This window comes from Mustela nigripes, chromosome 14 (genome assembly GCF_022355385.1).
Source record: "Mustela nigripes isolate SB6536 chromosome 14, MUSNIG.SB6536, whole genome shotgun sequence".
NCBI lineage: Eukaryota > Metazoa > Chordata > Mammalia > Carnivora > Mustelidae > Mustela > Mustela nigripes.
Window position 1 is genome coordinate 31134670 of NC_081570.1, and position 22227 is coordinate 31156896.

The following is a 22227-nucleotide window of genomic DNA, read 5'->3' on the forward strand; positions in this document are numbered from 1 at the left end:
GATGCGGGACTCGATCCCAGGACCCTGAGATCATGACCTGAGCCGAAGGCAGCGGCTTAACCCACTGAGCCACCCAGGCGCCCCGTGAAAGAAAAGGTTTTTGAGGGGGAGACTTAGAGCAAGGTTTTTTGTTGTTGTTTTTTTGTTTGTTTGTTTTGTTTTGTTTCTTTTTTGTCTTTTGTTTTTGGTAAATTTCTGTCTCATTTTATACCTCTTTGAGGTGGGACCTTTTATTGTTTCTTTTGATTGAAAAACAGTCTCATAGAAATTCTAAAAGTAATATTTTTCTCTTTCTCAGGTTGGGGAAGGAGGTCTTCTTATCACCTTTGGGTTTTGGTTAAAAACTTGAGAGCTGGGGCGCCTGGGTGGCTCAGTCGGTTAAGTGTCTGCTTTTAGCTCAGGTCATGAACCCAGAGACCCCGGGATCGAGCCCCAGATTAGGCTCCCTGCTCATCGGGAAGTCTGCTGCTTCTTCTGACCTGCTCCCCTCTTGTGTTCTCCCACAAATAAAAAAAAAAAAAAAATCCCAAAACTCTTAAAATATATTGTTTAAAAAGTTCTATGTATGAATGAAATCGTGATAGTATTTGTCATTCTGTGACTGACTTATTAAAAAAAAAAAAGAAAGGAAGTGGGCGCCTGGGTGGCTCGGTGGGTTGGGCCGCTGCCTTCGGCTCAGGTCATGATCTCAGGGTCCTGGGATCGAGTCCCGCATCGGGCTCTCTGCTCAGCAGGGAGCCTGCTCCCTCCTCTCTCTCTCTGCCTGCCTCTCTGCCTGCTTGTGATCTCTGTCTGTCAAATGAATGAATAAAATCTTTAAAAAAAAAAAAGAAAGGAAGAAATCTTAGAGCAGTTGTGTGGAAATACATAAATAAGCAAGCTGGGTGAGCATTGCACTTGCAAGCGAGTTATTAGGCCTTGTGGCCATAATCTTGTGCTGTGCGTATCTCCTGGGAGGTCTTCCAGAGGAATTATCCCCAGCATTCTCTTGGCATTTCTGTTGAGCATCATCGTTTTGTGAGATCTGCCACACAAGAAGGAAGACCAGTGATTGTTTTCGGTGGTTAAATGTTTTTTTAAATCCCTTTAGGATCTGGCCCCAAGCCAGCATTCTCTTTCCCGCTGCTTCTGTCTGTACTAAGATCATACATCTGAAACTTAAATGACCATGTTTTTTGTGTTGCTATCCTTCTGCTTTTGTCTGAATGACATTCTCCTACTTTTCCAACAAGCAAATTCTGTAACATCCCTTAGACACAGTTCAGATGTCAGCCCTTCTGCGGAGCATTTGCCAGTCCTCTCGTTCATTCCAGCCCCTCCCCTGCCTCCACCCCCAGCGGGTTATTTCCTTTCTTGTCCCTGTGGGATTTTACACCCCGACCCTACTATAGCATAGAGGGTTATAATATTTTTCTATGGCAGTCTCTAACAATTAAACTATAATCTGTTCAAAGGTAAGAGTAGATTTGCATCTTTTATGCAGTAGTGGGTCCCATACACTCACTCTTAGTTGAGTTGCATGAATGAGAAATGAGAACAGTAAATATATCCTGCTGTCTTTTTAGGGTGAGATTTTAATAATTTGAACTTGTAAAGCTCCTCCAGTCCAGGGTTAGTTCTAGTAGAGGCTTTATGGAAAATGTTTTACCTAAGCTGGGAAGGGAAAAGATAAAAAATTGGTGTTGGAAGTTTATAGAGGTGAGTGGTCCCAAGCTACTTGTTGGGTTTATGAGGAGAAATCCAGTGTTTCAGTGTACATTCTATCATAATAAAGCTCTTCCTTCTGTAGTTATAAAAATGGATTCTGGGGAGGCTGGTGACCTTTTCCCAAAAGGCCCCATTGCCTTCTTTGGCATATAGTTGAGGGTTTCTGTTGTTGGTCTTGGAAAAGAAAGTTCACTTATGCATGTTCAGTATACCAAATCTCAGCCAATAGCTGCTCCTTCCATAAAGTGATGGTGCAAATTCTCCGGTGAGCACCTTGGGCTTGGTGAGTCACATTTCAGACCACTTACAGAATCTGGCACTTGACACCTGACCCAATAGAGGTTTCGCTGATTTTAGCCAATCTCTGCCTTTGCATCTTTCTCTTCACTGCAGCTTTGAAACCTAGAATTGATTTTTATTTCTAGAATTGCATCCATCACTGGGCATGTGTTTGAGTACCAGTAGTATCAGAATAAAAAAGGGCTTAAATCACAAATAATTGAAGTAGTGCTGGTCAAAAAGCCCTTTCCTAAAATCCTATCCACATTAAAGTTATGTGGTTTCCTCCCAGCCCAGTCTTGTTGGTTAAAGGAAAAAGTGCTAGGGCTGTTCTAAAAGGCAGCTAATCAATTCACCCTTTTTTCCCCCATACTCTTCCACTCCTGCCCCTACCCCCAAGCAAACTTTGGAGACAAGGCCTTTGCTGCTGGGGTGGGAAAGGCCCTCCTCCCTGATTTCTGGTGTTAGTTTAGTGTAAAGGTCAAAAGTAGCCAGTGCTGGCCAGTACTGGCTGAAGACAGCTGTGGGTCACTGTGGTCTGGTGCTGCACCTTGCCCTTGTAGTCCCAGAATAGAAGAAAGACCTGGCAACTTAAAGGAATGCCCCTGAGGCAAAAATCTCATTTTAACCTGCATATTGCAGACCTGGTAAGCTTTGTGGGGGAGGTACAGAGGAAACACTCAGTGCATCTCTATATTGTGCCAGCAAAGAATCTGATATTGTTTGGGTCTGCTTTTCATGAGGGTGCTGGTAGATGGCATCATAAATTTATTCTGAAACCCTTTAATTGCTTGAAGCTTTGCATGGGCTAAGAAGAATTTTGCTCCGGGAGTTGGATTCTCTTCTTTTAATCTGTACCTCCTCTCCTACTGTTTTTCCAAAAAGGAGGAACTAGGCCAGTCACAGTGTTTCATGGTGCCTGTCGTGCCCTGCTGGTTGTCCCCACCATTTATGTGCCTTTTGTTACTCATTTCAGAAAGATTTCCGAGTACAGGAACTCCCACTGGCTCGTATTAAGAAGATTATGAAACTGGATGAAGATGTGAAGGTGAATTCATATTCGTTTTTATTATTCATATTGAAGCTATGATGGTGGGTAGATTGTCGCTCCTTTTTGTAGTGCTCAAAGTTTAATTAAACAGAATGAAAATATCGTTATTGTCTCTTGCTTGTTTTATTTGGTTCCTGTCTAAAATTGTTAAGTGAGCCGAATTTGAACAGTTTTAATTATTATATAGTGATTCTCTGGAAATTAGGGATATCCTGTTTTCCAGATGTTGATAATATGCTGAGAGTTTGCTTTTTGAGTCACCCATCTTTTCACTGTGCAGGGTGAACACAAATCGTCAAATCAGCAGGACAGTGCATCTTCTCAATTAGCATCTTACTGCTGTCTCTACTTGTCAGTGTGAGCTCTAAGAAATGTTTAGAAATGATACTGCTCCCGTTCTAACTTTTCTGTCTGTGAGTTGTTTTATGTGACTTAACGCCTGTGAAAAGGTTTCCTTGCAAGTGGCTATTTTTGTATACCTAAGAGCCCACCTCCCATTTCAACTCCCAGAGAGAAAGTAACGCTCTCTCCTTATCACTCAAAACTAATAGTCCCCTGGGTTTGTATAGAAAGCTAAGCTAACAGTTCACAGTAATTTCCCCTTTTATTAGCTCTCATTCCTTCTCATGGTAACCCTGTGAGATTTGTTAGGATAAGAATTATATAGTGCCATCATAAAGATATGGAAATAGACACAAAGGGGTCAAAAGTGACTCACCCAGAGTAAAAGAACCAAGATCCCAGTTCTTATCTCCTGCTTCCTTAACTCCAGACCTCTTCCCATGGCTCTGTCCTGCACAGACCACCTCACCAAGGGTTCAAGGGTTCAAACAAGGAGTCTTGTTTGACCAAGAGCTTGAACTTCGAAGTCAGACATGACAAGGCAGCTTACATTACTTGAGCACTTACTAAATGCCAGGCCCTGTGCTGGGTGCTTTTACATGTATCACCTCATTTGATTCCTGCAGCAACACAGGAAGGTTGTGGGAAGGTTGTCTTCTTTTTCATTATGTGAAAAATGAAGCCCAGAAGGATGGGAAGCCTGAAATTTTATCTGAATCCATTGGCTCTCAAACTTACTATCTTTCCCCACATTGTCTCTCCTTAGATTAGAACCTAAACCCTGCCACTTACTGACTCTGTGGCCATGGGCAAGTCACTTCCTCCTAAACCCTAGTTTCTTTGAAAGTCTCTTACGAAAATAAGAAAGTGCATGGTAGGTCCTAGAAAAGTAAGTATTCTTCCCTCTTCCTTTCTTCTACCAGCTATGTGCTTTGTCCCCGCTTGTGGATTTATTTTACCTTAGAATTTCTTGAGGCTGTCACCTTCTCATTTTCCAGACCTTGCCTCATTGTCCATGGCAGGACATGAGGCAAGGGACAAAACTGGTTTGAATGACATGCTGGTGATTGACAGGGAGGGCCTACGTCTGTTGCAGATGATCAGTGCAGAAGCCCCTGTGCTCTTTGCCAAGGCAGCCCAGATTTTTATCACAGAGTTGACTCTTCGAGCCTGGATCCACACAGAGGATAACAAGCGCCGGACTCTGCAGGTAACGTGGACGTCCATGGGGGACCTGGGCAAGCAGCTGTCTTTGCCTTAACCTGCTTCTCTTGTGTCGTTTTGGGCCAGAGATTGTTCTTCCTTAGATTTCTGGCAAACTGATGTGTGAAATTGGCATCTTCCTCCACTGTTTTGAGGCAGACTTAACCCTGTACCGTAATAGTATTTCCCCACCAAGGATCTTCATTGCCAGTTCTTGTGGTTTTCACAGCTCAGTGGCTGAACTCTTCAGTTGGTGAGGTCTCCCCATAAACAGGCTAACAGGATACTAATCTATTTCCAGATGTAAACAGCTTCTGGTTGGAAGCCCTGAGAGACTCCAGGAAAGAAAGTCCCAGGAAGAATCCATCTCACCGACTTTATTTGCCCTTTTTGTTCCCTTCCTGGGAATCCTTTCCTTCTTTTTCATTTTCTTTTTATTTTAATACAGAAAAAAAAAAAAATTTCATATTGTGTGAAGACCCTTGGTCATTGGCTCTAGAGGCCTTTCTCTTAACAGCCAGGCCCAGTTCTTGGAGGAAAGGTTTCCCAGACATAGAGGAAGGGTGTGATAGAAGATATTGGCAGTCTTTCAATAACAAAGCCAAGAAAGTAAATTGTTTTCTCCTTTGTTTCCCATTACTTCCAAATTGAAGATGCACGCATATTTATTCTACAAATATTTATTGAACACCCACAATGTGCCAAGAGCTGTTCTGGGCTCTGGGGATCAACACACAACACAGACCCAAACCCCAACCCTTGGGAAACCTATATTCTAGTGCAGCTAAACATGGCAAACTTACTCGATGCTGGTTTGAAGGAAGCCTATGGCTCTAGAGAGATCCAGTTAAAGTTACCTTCAAGATCAGTTCAGATTAGGGGCACCTGGGTGGCTCAGCTGGTTAAACATCTGCCTTCGGCTCAGGTCATAATCCCAGGGTCCTGGAATCGAGCCCCACATTGGACTCCTTCCTCAGCGGGGAGCCTGCTTCTCCCTCTCCCTTTGCCTTCCACTCCCCCTGCTTGTGCTTTCTCTGCTAAATAAATAAATAAATAAATAAAATAAAGATCAGTTCAGACTAAAAAGTAAAATAAGCAAAACACTTGGACAGGCCCTTCAAAAAAGAAGGTATCCTGGGATCCTCAGTTAAGACATCTGACTTCAGCTTGGGTCATGATCTCAGGGTCCTTGAGCTCAAGCTCCACGTAGGGCTCCCTGCTCAGTGGGGAGTCTTCCTGAGATTCTGTCTCCCCCTGCCTTTCCCGAGCCCTGCTCGCATGCGCTGTCTCTCAAATAAATACATAATCTTAAAAAAAAAAAAAAAGATATCCAAATGACCAATAAGCATATGAATAGGTGTGCAACGTCATTGTCCCTTGGGAAATAGAAATTAAAATGACAAGACACTGGTTTACACCCACTGGAATGGGGCTGACGGTACGGTACCACGTGTTGGTGAGGAAGTGGAGTGACTGAAACTCCTGTTGCTGGGCTGAATGTGAAGTGTATAATCACTCTGGGAAACTTTTTGGCACTTTATAATAAGCTTAAACATATCCCTGCTGTATGATGCAGCCATCCCACTCCTGGATATATACCCCAAAGGGTGGACTTTGTTGTCTAAGAATGTTCATAACAGCCTTGTTTATAATAGCCAAAGACTGGAAACAACTCAAGTATCCATCAAGATAGGGATATATAAACAAAAGGGATATGTTCATATAATGGGTTACTGCTGAACAGCAACAAAAACAATTGATCCATCCAGCCTGGGTGAATCTGAAAAAATTACCTTAAGCAAAAGAAACCAGAGGAGAAAATCATATAGCACATGATACCATGTTCTGTCACCATCTATGGTGATAGAAATCAGAGTAGCACTTCCCTCAGATTCGGGGGGCAGGTCGTTGGTTGGAAGGGTTAGAGGACACTTTATAATCTTATCTAGGTGATAGCTACCTGGCCATATGTATTTGTTAAAATTCATCAAACCTGTGTCCTTAAGATTCCTGTGTTTTACTGAATATGAGTATTCAGGAAAATATCACTAGCATTAAGAGAATGTTAAAAAGACCAACTTAAATATATTTGTGTTTCCCAAATACTGTAGAACACTTGGTGTATGTTTGGAGGTGCTCATTATTTTGTTCCCCACCCTTGCTGCTCCCCCAGTTCCATCCATAGATGAGCGGTTTAGATAGCTTTGAGTAGGTGACATCATCAGGAATGTGATACTATATCGTACTGATCTTAAATGAGACCTGGCAGCCTTAAGATGCTCCCTGCTTCGGTTGGAGGGTTTATTATCAAGCTGATGGTTGGCAAGAAGGGTGGATTGGAGTTTTGCATTTCAGTGGCTTGGGGCCATCACAGAGACAAGGGAAGGGAAAAACAGAAAATTTCCATCCCCTTTTCTTTTGTCTGGTGAGTCACCTCTTTAAAGATGTGATGTATAGAGATTGCTAGGCATTTCTGCTATCATGTTGACTTTCTCCCCCAATATTTTATTATGGAAAACATTCAGACATAAGCACATAGTGAGTACCTGTATACTCACCGCCTAAATCCTACTGTTAACAGTTTGCTTGCTTCATCCTATCTGTCTCTCTATCCATCGAGTCACATATTTTTTTTTTTTAAGTGGCTCCACGCTGAGCCACAACACAGGGCCCAAACTCATGACCCCAGGATACAGACTTGAGCTGAGATCAAGGTTGCTTAACTGACTGAGCCACCCAGGCACCCCCATCTATTTTTAAATGCATTTCAAAGTTTACTTTGCCTAAAGACTTCAACACAGGTATCATTCACTAGAGTTCACTATATTGTTTCCTGTTTGTTTTGCTTTAAAATGATCATACAGTGAAAAGTACTCCTATCTTAAGGATACATAGTATGTTTAAAAAAAAATTTTTTTTTTTTAGTTTTTAATTAAAAAAAAAAAAAACTAGTTTTATTATTTAAAGAAAGGGAGTATTACTTTTCGAATTTCAATGGAACCAGGGCTTGGTTTCAGAATCTTTTAGTCAGTTCTAGTAACTTCAGACTTCTGGTATTCATATCACATTAAACAAGACTTAAACCGTGGATTTAACATTGTGACTTTACTATTTATTTATTTAAAAGGATTTTATTTTTTTATTTGACAGAGGGACAGCAAGAGAGAGAATACAAGCAGGGGTAGTGGAAGAGGGAGAAGCAGGCTTCCCGCTGAGTGAGGAGCCTTATGCAGGACTTGATCCCTGGAGTTCAGGATCATGACCTGAGCTGAAGGCAGACATTTAACGACTGAGCCACTCTGGCGCCCCTATGTTGTGACTTTAAATTCCAAAATACAAATCACAGACTTGTGGGAACTAACATTCTACAGATCGATGAGTAGAAAATATTGTAAGAAGTTATTTAATTAGGATTTCCGTAGAGATACCAAAAGGTTGTAAGACTGAATAATAGCCTAACCTTGCTAACCACACAAGAAACAGAAACCTGCCCATTGAGATTGCTAGATTTGTACGAACTTAGCTGGAGTACGACAGTTTAAAAGCTGTGGAGAGGACTTGGGGTAGGATCCGGCAGAGGTGGTTGTTGGAATTGGAGGCTCAAATACCCAGTTTGTAGAGCATGAACTAGGTGCATATCTTCTTTGTCAGTGTCTGCCCATCAAGTCTGACATGAGATTTATGAGTTTGGCTGTGCTTTTTTCAGCTATAGCCTTGGCTGTGGTCGTTGAGTTTGGCTTAGAAGTCATGTGGAGGGTGTAAAGCCAAGTGAACTAGTTTCTCCCCAGGCTAATTTTTAACCCTGCTTTTCTTTGTTACAGAGGAATGATATCGCCATGGCAATTACAAAATTTGATCAGTTTGACTTTCTCATCGATATTGTTCCAAGAGATGAACTGAAACCTCCAAAGCGTCAGGTAAGCTTGGATGGCCTTGCTCCTGCTTCTGACTGAAGAGCACCTTGCACACTCGTGTCAGATACGCTCCTTTTCCTCTCTCAGCTCAAGTCATTTGCTGTTCCTTTTGCTTTTCTTTGTCTAGACCAGATCCATCCTTAACATCTCCCTCTGTTACTCATTTATGGATACTTTTAACTCAGTGCCTCTGAGGTGGTATTTCAGTGAAAGTAGACAAAATAAGAATTAAAGAGAAGTTACAGACAGTAAAGTGAAGCTCTTTTCAAGGTACCGTAGAGAGTCTCTCAGAGTTCTTAACACGGAATGGGAGAACATTCGTAGCAAGGTACAGATTTTAGATTCTCAAGATTTAAAGAAACAGCTTCTCTGCGTGCACAGTGGTGTTGGAGTGAATGGACTTGGGTTTTCTCTTACTCTGGATTGCGGTTCTCTGTGTCGTGCTTGAGCTATACATTAGATCACCTGCTAGGGTTTCAAAAATACTGGCGTCCAGTCTTCACACCAGCTGAATCAGAATCTGTGTTGGGGGGGGAGGCCCAGGTCACAGTACTTTTTAAAACTTTTCAGATGTTTTTCATGTGCAGCCAAATTTGAGAACCACCACTTAAACCGTTTTTCAAGCAATCACGGGAAAGAATGTGACTATCTATCTCCGCCTCTCTTTTGCCTGCCCCTCTCTAGAGATCACACTGACTTTTTTTCAGCACCTTGGGTGCATCAAACTCTTAACTGCAATTTTAATAGACCCCTTTCCTGTATAGCTCATTGTTTGAGGCATGCGGATTACATGACTTGGTAGGTGTGGTTAGAGACGCTTGGGGAATAGTGGCAGTGTCTGGCAGGAGCAGAGCTGTGCTTTTGTTCCGCTTGCTTTATCTTGTTAATGAAATTTTGAGTGTTTTTAATGAATTATTTCATAATATATTATCCTTAGAACAGAGTCATTCAGTGACAACCATTCTCCCATGCTGTCTCGCACTAATAACCAGTCAGGAAGTGTAGAAGTGTGCATCTTAAAGGACATCTATAATCCTGACCCTGCCTGGGGGCCTTTGGATCAGCAGGCCCTCTGTCCCCTCCTTGTTAGAGCAGGGCGCCTCACTGCGGCTCCGTTCTTTCTGGGCAGTCTTTGCTACTGTAAACATCCTTGACTGGAAGCTGTAAGGTGTTCAGAGGAGCTTTCAGTCGGATGTTTACAGCGGCAGGCTGCCACGGTCGTCCCCAGCTGCGCAGCGCCTTTGAAACCATTGCAGGTTTGTGCCCACGGGCTCAGTTCCTCGTCTTGGGGTGTTTCCCTCCTCTCTGAGAAGTCCCTGCCACAAGAACTCAGACCACTTCTCTTCCTCCAAAACAAATGCTACCACGCCCCTGCTCTCCTTGTTGGAATTTGTTTCAGAAACCCCCTTTAAAAACAAGGTGGTGAGAGCCCTGTGACAAAATCAGGCCTTGTGCTAACGCCTACTCATTCTCTTTGGGCTGTCTGCTGAACCAGGCGGCTGGAGGGAAGGGTCGTGTCCTGTCCCTTCCTCGGTTCCTCAGTGCCTGGCGCTCTCGCAATGTCAGATAGCTCCTAGTTCCATCCTAGCCTGACCGTAGTGCTGTGATCCATTCCCTTTTAAAGTGTGTCTAGCTGAAACAGCTCCTTGCTGCCTTGATTCAGGTCTTTGTAGGTGTTCAAGCCATTGATTGGAGTCCTACTGGGGACAGCTGCTGCCTGGCCTTTGAAAGGTTGAGATTGCTGAAAGCTGGCCTGAAATTCTAAGATAGCACTTTTAATCCTCTGTAGACATGAAGTTTTCCCCAGCTCCAAATTGGCTGGCACCTCCTTAAGTCCTTTAAAAGCGCCTACTCTCCAAAACTCACCCTTTCTGAAGGAGGCAGCAGTTCATTGTGGCTACTGAAGCGAAAGTACTTTTTTCAGTCTGGGGCTGGCTGTACAGCTCCATAGTGATGGCCCGAGGATGGGGTGCTGCTCATTCTCTGACGTCTGTCAGTCTCCACTTCTGAAAAGATTCTGAGAGCAAGCCCTCTCTGGTCAGGGAAGCCAGTGTGAAAGCTGGGCAGATGCCCTATCCTGAATTGATCCAGTCATTTGGAGATTGTTCTAGCACAGGGGGTAATTCCCCACTGCCAGGGAAAGAAACTAGCCAGAAATATTGAGGTGTAGATCTAAGGTCCTTGACTTCTCAGAGATGCTTGGACATTTCTCTTGTTCTTTGGGGAAGCAAGTAGACTGTTCAGAAGCAGAGGGTAGTTGAAGCTGACTTCTACCCCACTAAAGCTATGAGTTGAAAGTTCCTGCCCATTGAAATGTCATTTTCTCTTCACCCATTTCTTTAAACCAAGCATAATCATTCCTTTGCTAGCTTGCCCTCCATTGGCCGGATGAGTCTTCATGATGCAGAAGAACCTTAGATGTGCCTCCTTCCATCCCAGTGATTCGAGAGCAGTCACGCCTGATCCTCAAAACGCTGCTCTGAGCGCCTCTCCTTGGTACTTCCTGAGTGTCCTGGGCACTGCCTGTTTCCCGAACAAGAAGGTGTGGTAGGCAGGATAGGAGAAGCTCTTTACGTGCTGTCACCATTTTTGGCAGGAAGTATTTTGGCTTCCAAAAGGGCTGCTTCAAGGAACTGCTTTTTGTTTGGCAGAAAGACTATATTCACTTGCAGGTTAGTTGCAGTGCGAGAGAACTGGAGACAAATCACAGGTCAGGTCTGGGAAATGCCAGTTTCTCCCTCCTCCCTGACTTCCTTCAGGTTGGTTCTGGGGAAGTCTCAATCCTCTCCACCCTCTCATTTACCCGAGAGCTTTTGTAAGTTAGGTCTAGAGTGTAGTGATTGATGTTTTTTACAAGATGGGAAGGGCATTCTCAGTGGAAAATAAATGCATTGAACCTATTTCAAGACCTTTAAATAGGTTGGCAGTTGGCAGTTGGCGTCTGTTTCTTGGTTAAGAGAGGGTATCAGTATTTATCCCTTCTACAGCCAAGAGCTAGTTGAAGGGTGAATGAGACACCCTTCAGGATCCCCAAGAGCTAAGGGAAAATGTCTCTATATACATAATATTTATAATGGTAAAATGTCGAGTTGAAATAGAGCTGCTGTTGTCACAGTTAGGTTGTTCTGGGGACTGAGACTTAGATGAGAAAAAAGGGGACCTCCTTTTTCTTCTGCCTCAGTGTGATTACATTCAGGGTTCAAACTGTTTGGGTCTGAAGCACAGAACACATTAATAACCTAGAAAATTCATATATGTCTGAGAACTAGCTCAGAAACCCAGAAGGTTAAAAGTGTCTATTGAGGTGGCCATTAGGGAATCTTGTGATGCCGGGACCCCAGTTCCTGAAAGGCTAGATGTCAGCAGTCCTAATTCTAGTATCTGGGGCCCCCCAGTCATGCCCTGTTCTGTAGGGGCATAAAAACTTCTCCCTACATCATGGCCACAGAATCCTAGAGGTAGCAAAAGAGAGTTTAGGTACTTTTTTTCTGTTGATAACAGCTGTTGAGTTCAAGAGAATGTGTCATACTACCAACTCAAGTTTTTAAAAAGCACTTTCTGGGGCACCTGGATGACTCAGTTGGAAGAGCATGCAACTCTTGATCTTGGGGTTGTGAGTTCAAGCCCCATGTTGGGAATAGAGCTTACTTTAAAAAAAAAAAAACTACTTTCCTACCTGCAGCTCTCTGTCTGACTCCTATAAATAATCTGTCATTCAGCAGCCTCTGCTACATACCTTACAAGGAAATGAATGGCTGGGACATCGGAGAGCAAGAGAGAGTTGAGCCCTCAAAGTGCTCTCACCCAAGCAGGGAAGGCAGTGAATTTGATAAGCAGGTACACCAAAGTGTGGTGAGGAAGGGACTGTGCAACGTAGATTGGGACTCCTAACCTAGTGAGGGTACGCAGTCAGTACCGCCTGTGTCACTGTCACTTTGGGGAGCTTTTGAGGCAGTCCACAGCATCTCTATACCTTGAAGAAATATCTTTTCCTCTTTTCTTGAACCTGGCAAACTTATCCCAGAACAAGGAAGTGAGTAAATTAAGCTAATTTTCTGCTCAGCCCGCCCGAGTGGTTGTCTGTTTCTGTTGTTTTTGTTGTCCCAGGCAGGGGCACCGTGTGTCACAGGGCCCTCCGGAGCAGACGCCGACCTCTGTGTCAGTGGTCAGGGGCCCACCAACCCTGGACCCCAGGCTCTAACCATGCCGTAGTGTGTGTAAACATCCTACACTCTCAGCTGTGAGCTCAAGGTGGCTGGGAGAGGGTTGTTTACTCCTTCTGCCATGGAAAACGTCAGCTGAAGAAGGAACGGTCTCGTCATCCAGCAGATTGGACCGAATGCGACCTCCCTAGTCAGCTAAGGCTGCCCCCTCAGCGGAGAGCTGTCCCTCAGACCCCCCTGGGTTGCTGTGGCTAAGTACAACCAGAACCAGACATGATGTTGGATAGACGTGGCCCTCTGTGACCATAGTGCTCTTGACGTACTGTGAAAAGCCGGGCACTTGCCTACCGGTGCTCTCAATCCTGACATTCAATTTTTAAGTTCCAGCCCAGGAAAAGCCCTGTTTCGCTTTCTCCTGCTCTGTCCCTCCAGAGCTGGCAGGCCCCAAATAAGGAGAGTGCTGCCTATTTGGGACATTGGGGGCCAGCCTGAGAGCTTGATGTTTGGGTAGCATCTTTCCAGTGCTCGCAATTAGCACCGTCTGCAGATCACAGGCCTTGACAGCGTTTACTGACAAGCACTGCTGGTGCGTGGTTTTTAGTTACGGTAATTATTTGCCCATTTGCAACTCATCACGCAATGGGTGATTACTCTGTACTTCAGAAAATTGGCTGTATGTTTTGTGAAGCCTATGGAATCTGTTATTTTTAGTTTGATTTAGCACAACTGGGCTCTTCGAATTCCACTTTCCTTTGGCTTCAAATGTGGAGAGCTCAGCATTCAGCAGGCAACTGCACAGAGTCTGTCTGGGGGAAGAATGGAAATTCACTGTGGCGGCTGCTGAGTCAGTTCTTTTCCTCTTACCTGCCTCTCCTTCTACCCCACAGGAGGAGGTGCGCCAGTCCGTGACTCCTGCCGAGCCTGTCCAGTACTACTTCACGCTGGCTCAGCAGCCCGCCGCCGTCCAAGTCCAGGGGCAGCAGCAGGGCCAGCAGACCAGCAGCTCCACAGCCACCATCCAGCCTGGGCAGATCATCATCGCACAGCCTCAGCAGGGCCAGGTCCGTGAGCTGTATGGGGTCCCCGCCAGCAGGACCGTGCTGCTTAGGTGCAGGATGGAAAAGGCCTGGCCTGGGCGGAGAGGCAGGCCAATCATTATAGGGCACTAGACTTGAAGTTCTGGAAACTTGGGCTTCTCCCCATCACCCAGGTGATGTGTCACCCTAACCTCGGGGTCCCAGTTTCCTCAGGGTCAAATGAGAGTGCAGTGAATGAGACACCCGTCAGGATCCCCATGAGCTAAGGGAAAACGTCTGTATTGTGCCCCATGAAGAGTAGTGACATCGCCATAGAAGGTATTGTAATTGGACCCCATGGCTGCTGTTAGGAGATTAGGCATTGTTACCAGCTTGCATCCCTCTCTTCCCCTTCTCCCCATCATTTCTCTGTTGCACCACGGTTGTGTCAAGGGACCTCTTTTTACAGTAGCAGTCAGAATATTCTCTCTCCCTAGCAGTATTGTGAAAGCAGCATTGTGAATCCACGTTTGTTGGGAGTCATGAGAGGCTGTAGAGAGCTCTGTTCTCTGAGCTCCGAATCCAAATTCTCTGTCAAGCATTAATTTATTCACAAAACATTGAGTCCTATCCTATGTGCTAGGGATAAAGCAGTCCCTATTTTTAAGAATTTTCACAATCTAGTAGGGTACAAATACTTAAAGATTAAAATACCACCACATGGGAAGTGTAAGAAACTCTTAGGGGTGTGTAAAGGGTGTTATGGGATCACATCAAAAGGGATATCTAGGGGATGCCTGGGTGGCTTAGTCGGTTAAAGGTCTGCCGTCAGTGCAGGTCGTGATCCCGGAGTCTTGGGATCCAGTCCCACATCGGGCTCCTTGCTTCTCCCTCTGCCTGCCACTCCCCCTGGGTGCTCACTCTCTCTCTAACAAATAAATAAATGAAATAAAATCTTAAAATTATATATATAATTAAAATATATATAATAAAAAATTATATATACAATCTCTATATATAAAACAATGTGAGGGAAGTGATAGAAGCAAGTGTCAGAGAAGGTTCCCTGAAGGGAATAATACAAGTCTTAGAGGGAGCAGTGGTAACGAATCAGATAAAGAGGGGGAGGAGGGCTTTCTGGAAGAGAGCAAAGCACGGGCAAAGGCAGGAAACTGCACAGGGAGTGTTGGGAAGACACAGTCAGCATGGGGGACATTTAGGCAAGTCTGAGAATAGAGGCAGAGGACACTGATAGCCTTGTGTCTGTGGGTAAGAGCTGGGTTTGCCTAGAAGAAACAAATTGGGGCAGAGGTAGATTTAAATATTAATGAAGATTTTAGGATTTATTCCCTGTCTCACTTTTTAATTCATATAACAGAAGTTTTAGGGTGCTTTCTCTTCGCCAGACATGGCTAGGCAGGAGAGGTTCAAAGATGATTGCAGCCCAGTCCTTGCTTCAAGGAGTTCACCATACCATGCCTAAGAGACCTTCTTTGGCTAATGCTGTGCCTCTGCGATGGTGAGAGCTTTCCCTGCCAAAGCCTTTATCCCTTTACAGAGCAAACTTCAAGGGAGTCCACCAGGCACAGGCTCTGATTGGCTGAACATCCTAAGAAGCTCGTGGCTGTTGTGCTCTGACAGCAGGACACTCCATACGTGATTTGACAGATGCCATGCTAACACAAGCCTTCATTTTCCTGAAGTGATTTAGAAATACCTTGGAAATCCTCTTGGGAAAATTGAGTTGATAGAGTACAGTGATGAGTTGGCAGTATGCATTTTTTTTTAGTCAGCAAGAATTTCATCTCTCCTCTTCGTCACCTCAGACTGGCTCAGCTTGGAGCTGATGAGGCCTACGGAGATGGTGAAGTTGGTCTCTGCCTGGGTCTCCCAGCCATTCTGTGTCCTGCTGCTTCAGGGTGGCCTTGTGCTGTGTCACCCCTCCTTGGACCTGTAGTAATTAATGGCTATTTCAAGTTGAGTTCAGGTAACCTTTGCGGGACAGAATACTTACTAAGTGGGAAGGAAAGCATATTTTGGTAAAGTGAATCCTGTGTGTTCTGTCATAAAATTGGAAACTTCTATTCCTGGAGGTCGGGGGAATAGGCTGAGTTGAGAATGCTGGTGTGAGAATGGGAGGTGTTTCCTGTTGTCCCAGCCCACCCACCACATGTGTTTTTACATAGATCCCTCTGTCCTCTTTCCTCCCGACCTCCAGGTCATAGTAAGTTCTCCTTACCTAGTAATTCTGTGAATCTCAACTGTAGTTCCTAGAACACGTCCCCTTCTCCTGTAACTTCAGATGCACAGGAGACCTGTGCGGTTAGAAACGTAAGAGCATCAGAATAGCAGCATCGATAGAAGCCCAGGAGCCACTGAGACTCGCAGCATCTTCTTACTGAAGTGATTCAGAATTCAGAGTGGGGAGTTGTCATCCCGGAACCGGGGCATTGGGGGTGTAGGTGTGGTGTTTAAAAGATCGCACCCTTCCCCCGCCCCACCACCATCGCCACCATCGCCATGGCCCACTGCTCCCCACCCCCTCCCCCAGCAGATGAACAATATGTACTGGTCTTCCCTGCTCTGGGTAGTCTGTAAGGGTCCCATCTGGGACCCTTTTGAAATTTTGAAGTTTTGAAATTTGAGCAAGTGACTGCCCAACCCTTTTGACAGTTCAAGTCTATCGTCTCTCAAAGGAGTAAGTTTCCTGGAACTGCAGTCCATGAAGTGTGTATGAGAGACAGTCTGCCAAGTGAGGGATGTTGGACAGAAATTTCTTAAAACTAAGGTTCCTGTTTCTAGAGAGTTCAGCTCCAGGTCTTTGTGGTGTCTGCCTGTCCCATGCGGAGCCGTGCTTGATCTGGCCAGTGTAGGCTGCGGTCATTCTGCTCGCGTGAGGCCGGTGTGCGCTTCATCTCCTCCCAGTGTCGCATGCTAGAAGGGAGTCTGAGGTCCTGAGCATTGTAAGTTCATTCTGACCTCACTCTCCATTTAGTTGGCTCTCCACATTCACCTGCTCCACAGTTGACCTTGGCCATGCCTCCAGTGAGCTGTCATGGTTGCTTTGGATTCTTTTGCCTTCCTGTCACTGAAGGGGCTTTGGGAAGCTGCAGCATTTGAACCATAGAGGTGTTTGGGGCCTGGGCAGGTATTCTGTACTGTGAGCCTAAAAATCTATGTGGCATTCTCCCGTCTTTTATTTCAGAGAGTAACTTCAGCTGTGCTCTAGGCCCAGAGGACTCTGAGTATTTTTAATTAGTGTTAAGATGAGATTAGGGAACCACGGACGGGGTTTGCTCCTAATTAACTGCTCCTGAGCCCCTATGGGCTCTGAGCTGGGGTTGAAGCCATTTTCTCCTCACTCTTCTTTCCAGACCACACCCGTGACCATGCAGGTGGGAGAAGGCCAGCAGGTGCAGATTGTTCAGGCTCAGCCCCAGGGTCAGGCCCAGCAAGCCCAGAGCAGCAGCGGGCAGACCATGCAGGTGATGCAGCAGATCATCACGAACACAGGAGAGATCCAGCAGATTCCGGTAAGCCCCGCTCGGCCTCTCCCCCACCCCCCAAGGCGCTGAGCTTACACGCGCACACAGAATATCGTGTCTACCCGTGTGTGTATGTGTACATACATTTCTCTAAACGATATCCCTGTTAACCCAGACCACGACTTGCTTCCCTGTACACTCACTGCTTTTCTTTAATCCAGCTCGGGTTCACCACTGCGGGGCAGCTCCTTTCGATTTCCCTGCGCTCCACCTACGCTGAGAGTGCTCGTAACCACTATTTCATGCCAAGACCCAAAGGCCCCGTGAGGCAGTCCTGTCTTTTGATTAGCAGAGAATAAGAGGGAGGTGTACAGGGAAGGCCATAAATACACTTGTTGCATATTCATGAGTCAGTTCCCAGTGGAGCCTGCAGCAAAGTATATTTTTGGCTTTCATTTAACTTATCCATCCCTTCACTGTGGACTGCTGCTTCCTGTACGCCTTGCGGGATTTCATTTCTTGGATTTGTTGGCTTTTTACTTGTTCTTGCTCTTTTGTAAAAAATGTCCCATCTTAACACTTGCTATCTATACATTGGTCATTTTGCCACCCAGAGATGTAGAGAGAGAGTGACGTGGAGCAGTCCTTCCATTTCCTGCCCCTTGCCCTTCCTGTTGCAAATGACATGTAGGCAGATAGAGAAACTCCCTTGGACTTGGTTAACCACTTCCTCTTTGAAAAAAGCTCCATTTTGGGGACTGTTCTTATTAACAGAGTAATAGACCAAGAGAAAACTGAAGGAAAGTGGAGTGTGTGTGCCTCTGTGTATCTTTCTGTTGCCCCTCTCTCCTTTCCTCCCTTTCTTGTGCTTTTGGTGCACTCTCCCTCTGCTAGAGCTTGCTCCCTCTCTCTCTTCGCCCCCCACCCCCCCACACACACGCGCACGCATACAGATCCGTCATTTCCAGGTGCCTTGCCTCACTGTCTCAGCACTATCCCCAAAACCTCTCTTGAATGGTTCGTTCTCCATTTTACATGTGAAGGTGCCAGAACAAGTTCACTTAAGCCAGAGAAGAGGTCCCCCCCTTGCAGTAACTTTAACTCAAGTCTTTCTGACTCCCAGTCACAGAGCTTAAGCCCAGATTTGTTGCGGAATTCGCTAGTCTTAGATTACTAATGCAGGAGTCTGCATTTCCGAATTCCTCGGAGTGCTCACCCCAATAGAGAGGACCTTCAGGAAGGAAACTTCGCTTCTCTTTTAAAAGCCCAGAGGGCAGGCATTTTTATCCTAGACTTAACATCAAAAAGCTGTCAGGCTCCCTGGACCTGTCTTTGTGGTGGAAGACTGAGGGCAGAGTATCACCAGATGTCTCAACCTAAGTCTAAAAGAGGAGCTACTTGCTCCTAAGAACTGCTTGGAACTATCTGGCTCACAACTTTTCAGTCCCATCTGAGTTTCTGCAAAGAGCTCTCTCCAGCTGGGACATGTAAAATCCCTGTGGCTGTCAGGACACCTTCCCTGTTCTTGGGACAAGGCTGTAGTCTTTCATCCTGTGTTCCTTGGCTGGAGCTCTGGTGACTCCTGGGACCAGCCACCATCAGTCCCAGCAGATGAGGCTTCCCAAGCCTCCACCCAGCTGCCTTCATCCCCAAAAGCTACTTAGTGCTGTTGCCTGGAAGCCACCCTATAGGACTTAGAGCAGGGCCGTCTGGGCCTGCATCACAACTTCCCAGCAAGTTGGCATATTCTCAGAAAGAAATGACCACCCATCACACTATCTTGGTCCGTCTCCTGTGAACCAGAGTCTTAAAGGGTTTACATTTTTTGTGCCTCCATTTTGCCATAAGTGGACAGTTCTGGAATCTGGTCTACCAAGAACTTCCAACTACCACACAAACTACCAAGTGTTAGTCTTTTCTTGGTGACTCAGATCCTCTTTAAGGCTGAAGTTGCAGAGAGGCGCTGTGATTTAACACTGCATGCAGGAGTGCAGCTCCATTTATCAGCATTTTCCTCATGGAAAGTAAAATAACCTGTAAGCTCATGGAGGTGAGGGGAAAGCTTGCTCCAGGACAAAGACACATAACTTTCCTGTTCGCTTCTGGAAGCTTACCATGGCAACAACAGCCTGCTGGGCTGCCAGGGGAGGGTGTGGTCTGGGCCCCCAGGTAGAGAGAGACCAGTCTGTTCTCCTGGCACCTCTTTCATCCCCCAAATCCCGAGTATGAATGTCTGCAGTGCTCTGCTGACTCTCCTGTGCTGAGCAACCAGCCGCCTTGGTCTCTCCATGTTCCGCTCAAGGCACTGAGACACTTCACGCTGCACTGGAGCGTTAGGAGTCTGAGTTAAGGCTTTTAGCGCACAATTAAATGCAGCGTGTGGTATTACTGCGTTATCTGAGACTTAATCTTAAGCTGAGGGACTCTAAGGGCATTTTTGTAGCTTTGGTTTCCCATGATGGGGTTTTCTGTGAAAGGTTTATTGATTCATCTTCCCCTTGGGAGGAGTTTGGCCAGAAGCTAGTGCTGAACACCAAGGATCCCAAAAGATCCACAGACCCCCATTGGTCCTGGCTGTTAGGTTCTGAGATAGTGAAGCAGGCCAGTTTTTTCTTCAGACGTGTGCGGCATGGGGTTGGGCAGGACTAGGGCTAGGGTGCAGAGTGGCAGCCATCTGTTTTGGGCTCTTGGCAGATGCCGGATCTCTTCTCAGTACCGCGTCAGCCATCCCAGGATGTGGGGTGGTGGAGTTTGGAGACAGAGGGCAGAGTAGCCCAGACTTCAGGTACAAAGCATTCTGATCATGTCTGACAGTCTTTGGGATAAAATCCTAAGGTAAACTGAGCCCAGTGAATGTTGAGGGTGTGGCCATGCTGTTTCCCACGTATGTGACCAGGTCCTCTGGGCATTTTCTCCAAAGTCCATTTAGGGAACGTACCCTCTTTTGTGTTTTGTGACTTGCCGGGTGGGGATGTTACAGTTTTCAAAGTAGGTTTCTTTGGAAGGGTCAAAAGGGTATGGAGGACAGTCATCACCTCTGGTCATGGGAAGCCTGCCTGTTGAGGTCGCACTCAGTCTCCTGTATCTGCTTGTCTGCCCTGCTCTAGGTGCAGCTGAATGCCGGTCAGCTGCAGTACATTCGCTTAGCCCAGCCTGTATCAGGCACCCAGGTCGTGCAGGGACAGATCCAGACACTTGCCACCAACGCTCAACAGGTACGTGCCCCAGCGATGCAGGCCCTGGGTTGGATAGGCAGCTGGCCGGAGCTGGCCTCTGGCTGCAAAGGGGGGCTCAGCAATAGCTCTCGCCACCTCACCCTTTGGCAAGAGCCACCCCCACACCCTGCTCATCTCTTCACCCAAAGGACAGATGGGGTTTATTGGAGGATTAGATTCAAAGTGTGTCTCTTGCTGTCTTACTCTCGTGGGAGAAAGGAATGTGAAGGAGGGGAGATCTCAAGGACTTGAAGAAAGCCTGATGTGTGTGTGCATGTCTGACTAGAGGAGGTGCTCTGACAGGGGGCCTCATCGCCAGACTGAGTTTCCATCTTTAAAACCAGATAGCTGTTGTGTCCTGGCACTCCCGTGTCCTTTGGAAGGCTTGCGTGGCTTTTACTTCCTCGTGCACACCTAGCCAGAGACTGCCCCCTTCATCTCCTCCTATGCCCTAAAATATGGAAGACTGTGAGGCACAGGTGTTGAGGGGGCAGCCCCCCTGGGCTTGGGGTTTGGGGCTTGGGGATTGGGGTCGTGGGCATCATTTGCAGGGGATGGGCAGTGCTGGTCAAGGGGAGGCGTTGTTAATGGATTCTTCTGCCTCAGACCCAAAAAAAGCAGCGATCGTTTAAGAGCTGGACGCGTCGGCCCAGTTGCATTTCTGGTGATGTATCTATTGACAGTGGTGACGGAGCTGAGTTTGTAGAGCAGCTCTCCAAAGATCTCATTTGGGAAAATAGGAATGAGCCAAAAGCAAGGCTTCAGAGTTCCATACAGTCTCTGGGATCATTAAAGGGCCCGTTCCAGACCCATTTCTTGGCTTACATAAGGACTTGGGCTTTTCCCTAAATGCCTTGGGGCTCACTGGCATGGAGTCACATCTCCAGACTGGTCATACCCTCAGGTACCCTTCTTTTTTATAAAAAACAAAAGTGAAAAACAAAACCTTGTTAAGATTCTAACCTGGTTTAAAAGGTTCAAAACCTTTTTTCATGGCATGGGTTTGGGGGGAAAAGGAAGAGTTTTTGGTTCCTCTGAGGTCAGTCTGGGGACCAGAAACTAAAGCCAGAAAGTGGGAAGAGTCGGGTTTTCGGACAGTAGTTGGGGAGAAGCCAGGAGGGGGCACCTGAGAGCTTTTGGGAGTCTGCGTTACAACAGATCTTAACTTGTGATAGCCTAGCACATAGTAGGTGTTTGGTGTGTGTTTGTTGAATGAATAATATGCATATGGAATTTAAAGGTAAATGAAACTTTCTTTTTAGCTCATGCGGAGGGCAGTCCTGCCAGCCACAGGGCACAGCTGATCTTCTCATCTATGAAGAGTATTTTCCATTTGTCCCAGGGTCATTCATTTATTCTGCAGACATTTCTTTAAATGCTTACTTTGCACTGGGGGCTGTAAAGACAAAACATAGAGCTTCTGCCCTCCAGCCGCTTCCAGGTGGGTGGGAGGGGAAGGACCCAAAACAGGGTGCAAAGTAAGAAACCCTCTGAAGCCCTTTCACACCAGTCCCCTTACTCCTGACAGCCTCCTGGGTAAGCCTGATGGGTTGTTTTTGGCTGTCGTGAGGACACTTGAGAGGACAGTCCTTACGTGGCAGGTTGGCTGTGATGGTTCCAGGAGATGGCACACACAGGACTACAGTCAGATGTTCCGTAGATACACATACGCACACGAGCACGCTTCCGTCTTCTTCCTGGTCTGCCAGGCTGTGTCGAGCAGCTGGCAGGCACAGTGTGGTGCAATTCCACGTGGCAGCACAGTTCTTTTCACATGTCCTTAAAATCCCCATGTGAGATTGTAGGTACATGTGGTCGATGTTTTCCCTGCCCCGCCCACCTCCACCCCCAC

At 46.2% G+C, this 22227-nt stretch overlaps 1 protein-coding gene across 7 annotated transcripts in view; it reads left to right on the forward strand.

Moving 5' to 3' along the window:
- NFYC (nuclear transcription factor Y subunit gamma) overlaps positions 1-22227 on the forward strand; it is a 68916-nt gene that overhangs the window by 44269 nt on the left and 2420 nt on the right. For 5 of the 7 annotated variants that reach the window (XM_059374305.1, XM_059374310.1, XM_059374309.1 and 2 more), the window contains exons 3-8: positions 2963-3034; positions 4476-4589; positions 8404-8499; positions 13547-13720; positions 17050-17208; positions 20268-20375. In XM_059374305.1, the coding sequence (XP_059230288.1) occupies positions 2963-3034; positions 4476-4589; positions 8404-8499; positions 13547-13720; positions 17050-17208; positions 20268-20375 (723 nt within the window). The remainder of the gene's footprint in view (positions 1-2962; positions 3035-4475; positions 4590-8403; positions 8500-13546; positions 13721-17049; positions 17209-20267; positions 20376-22227) is intronic. The other 2 variants (XM_059374308.1, XM_059374312.1) reach the window with 1 other exon arrangement.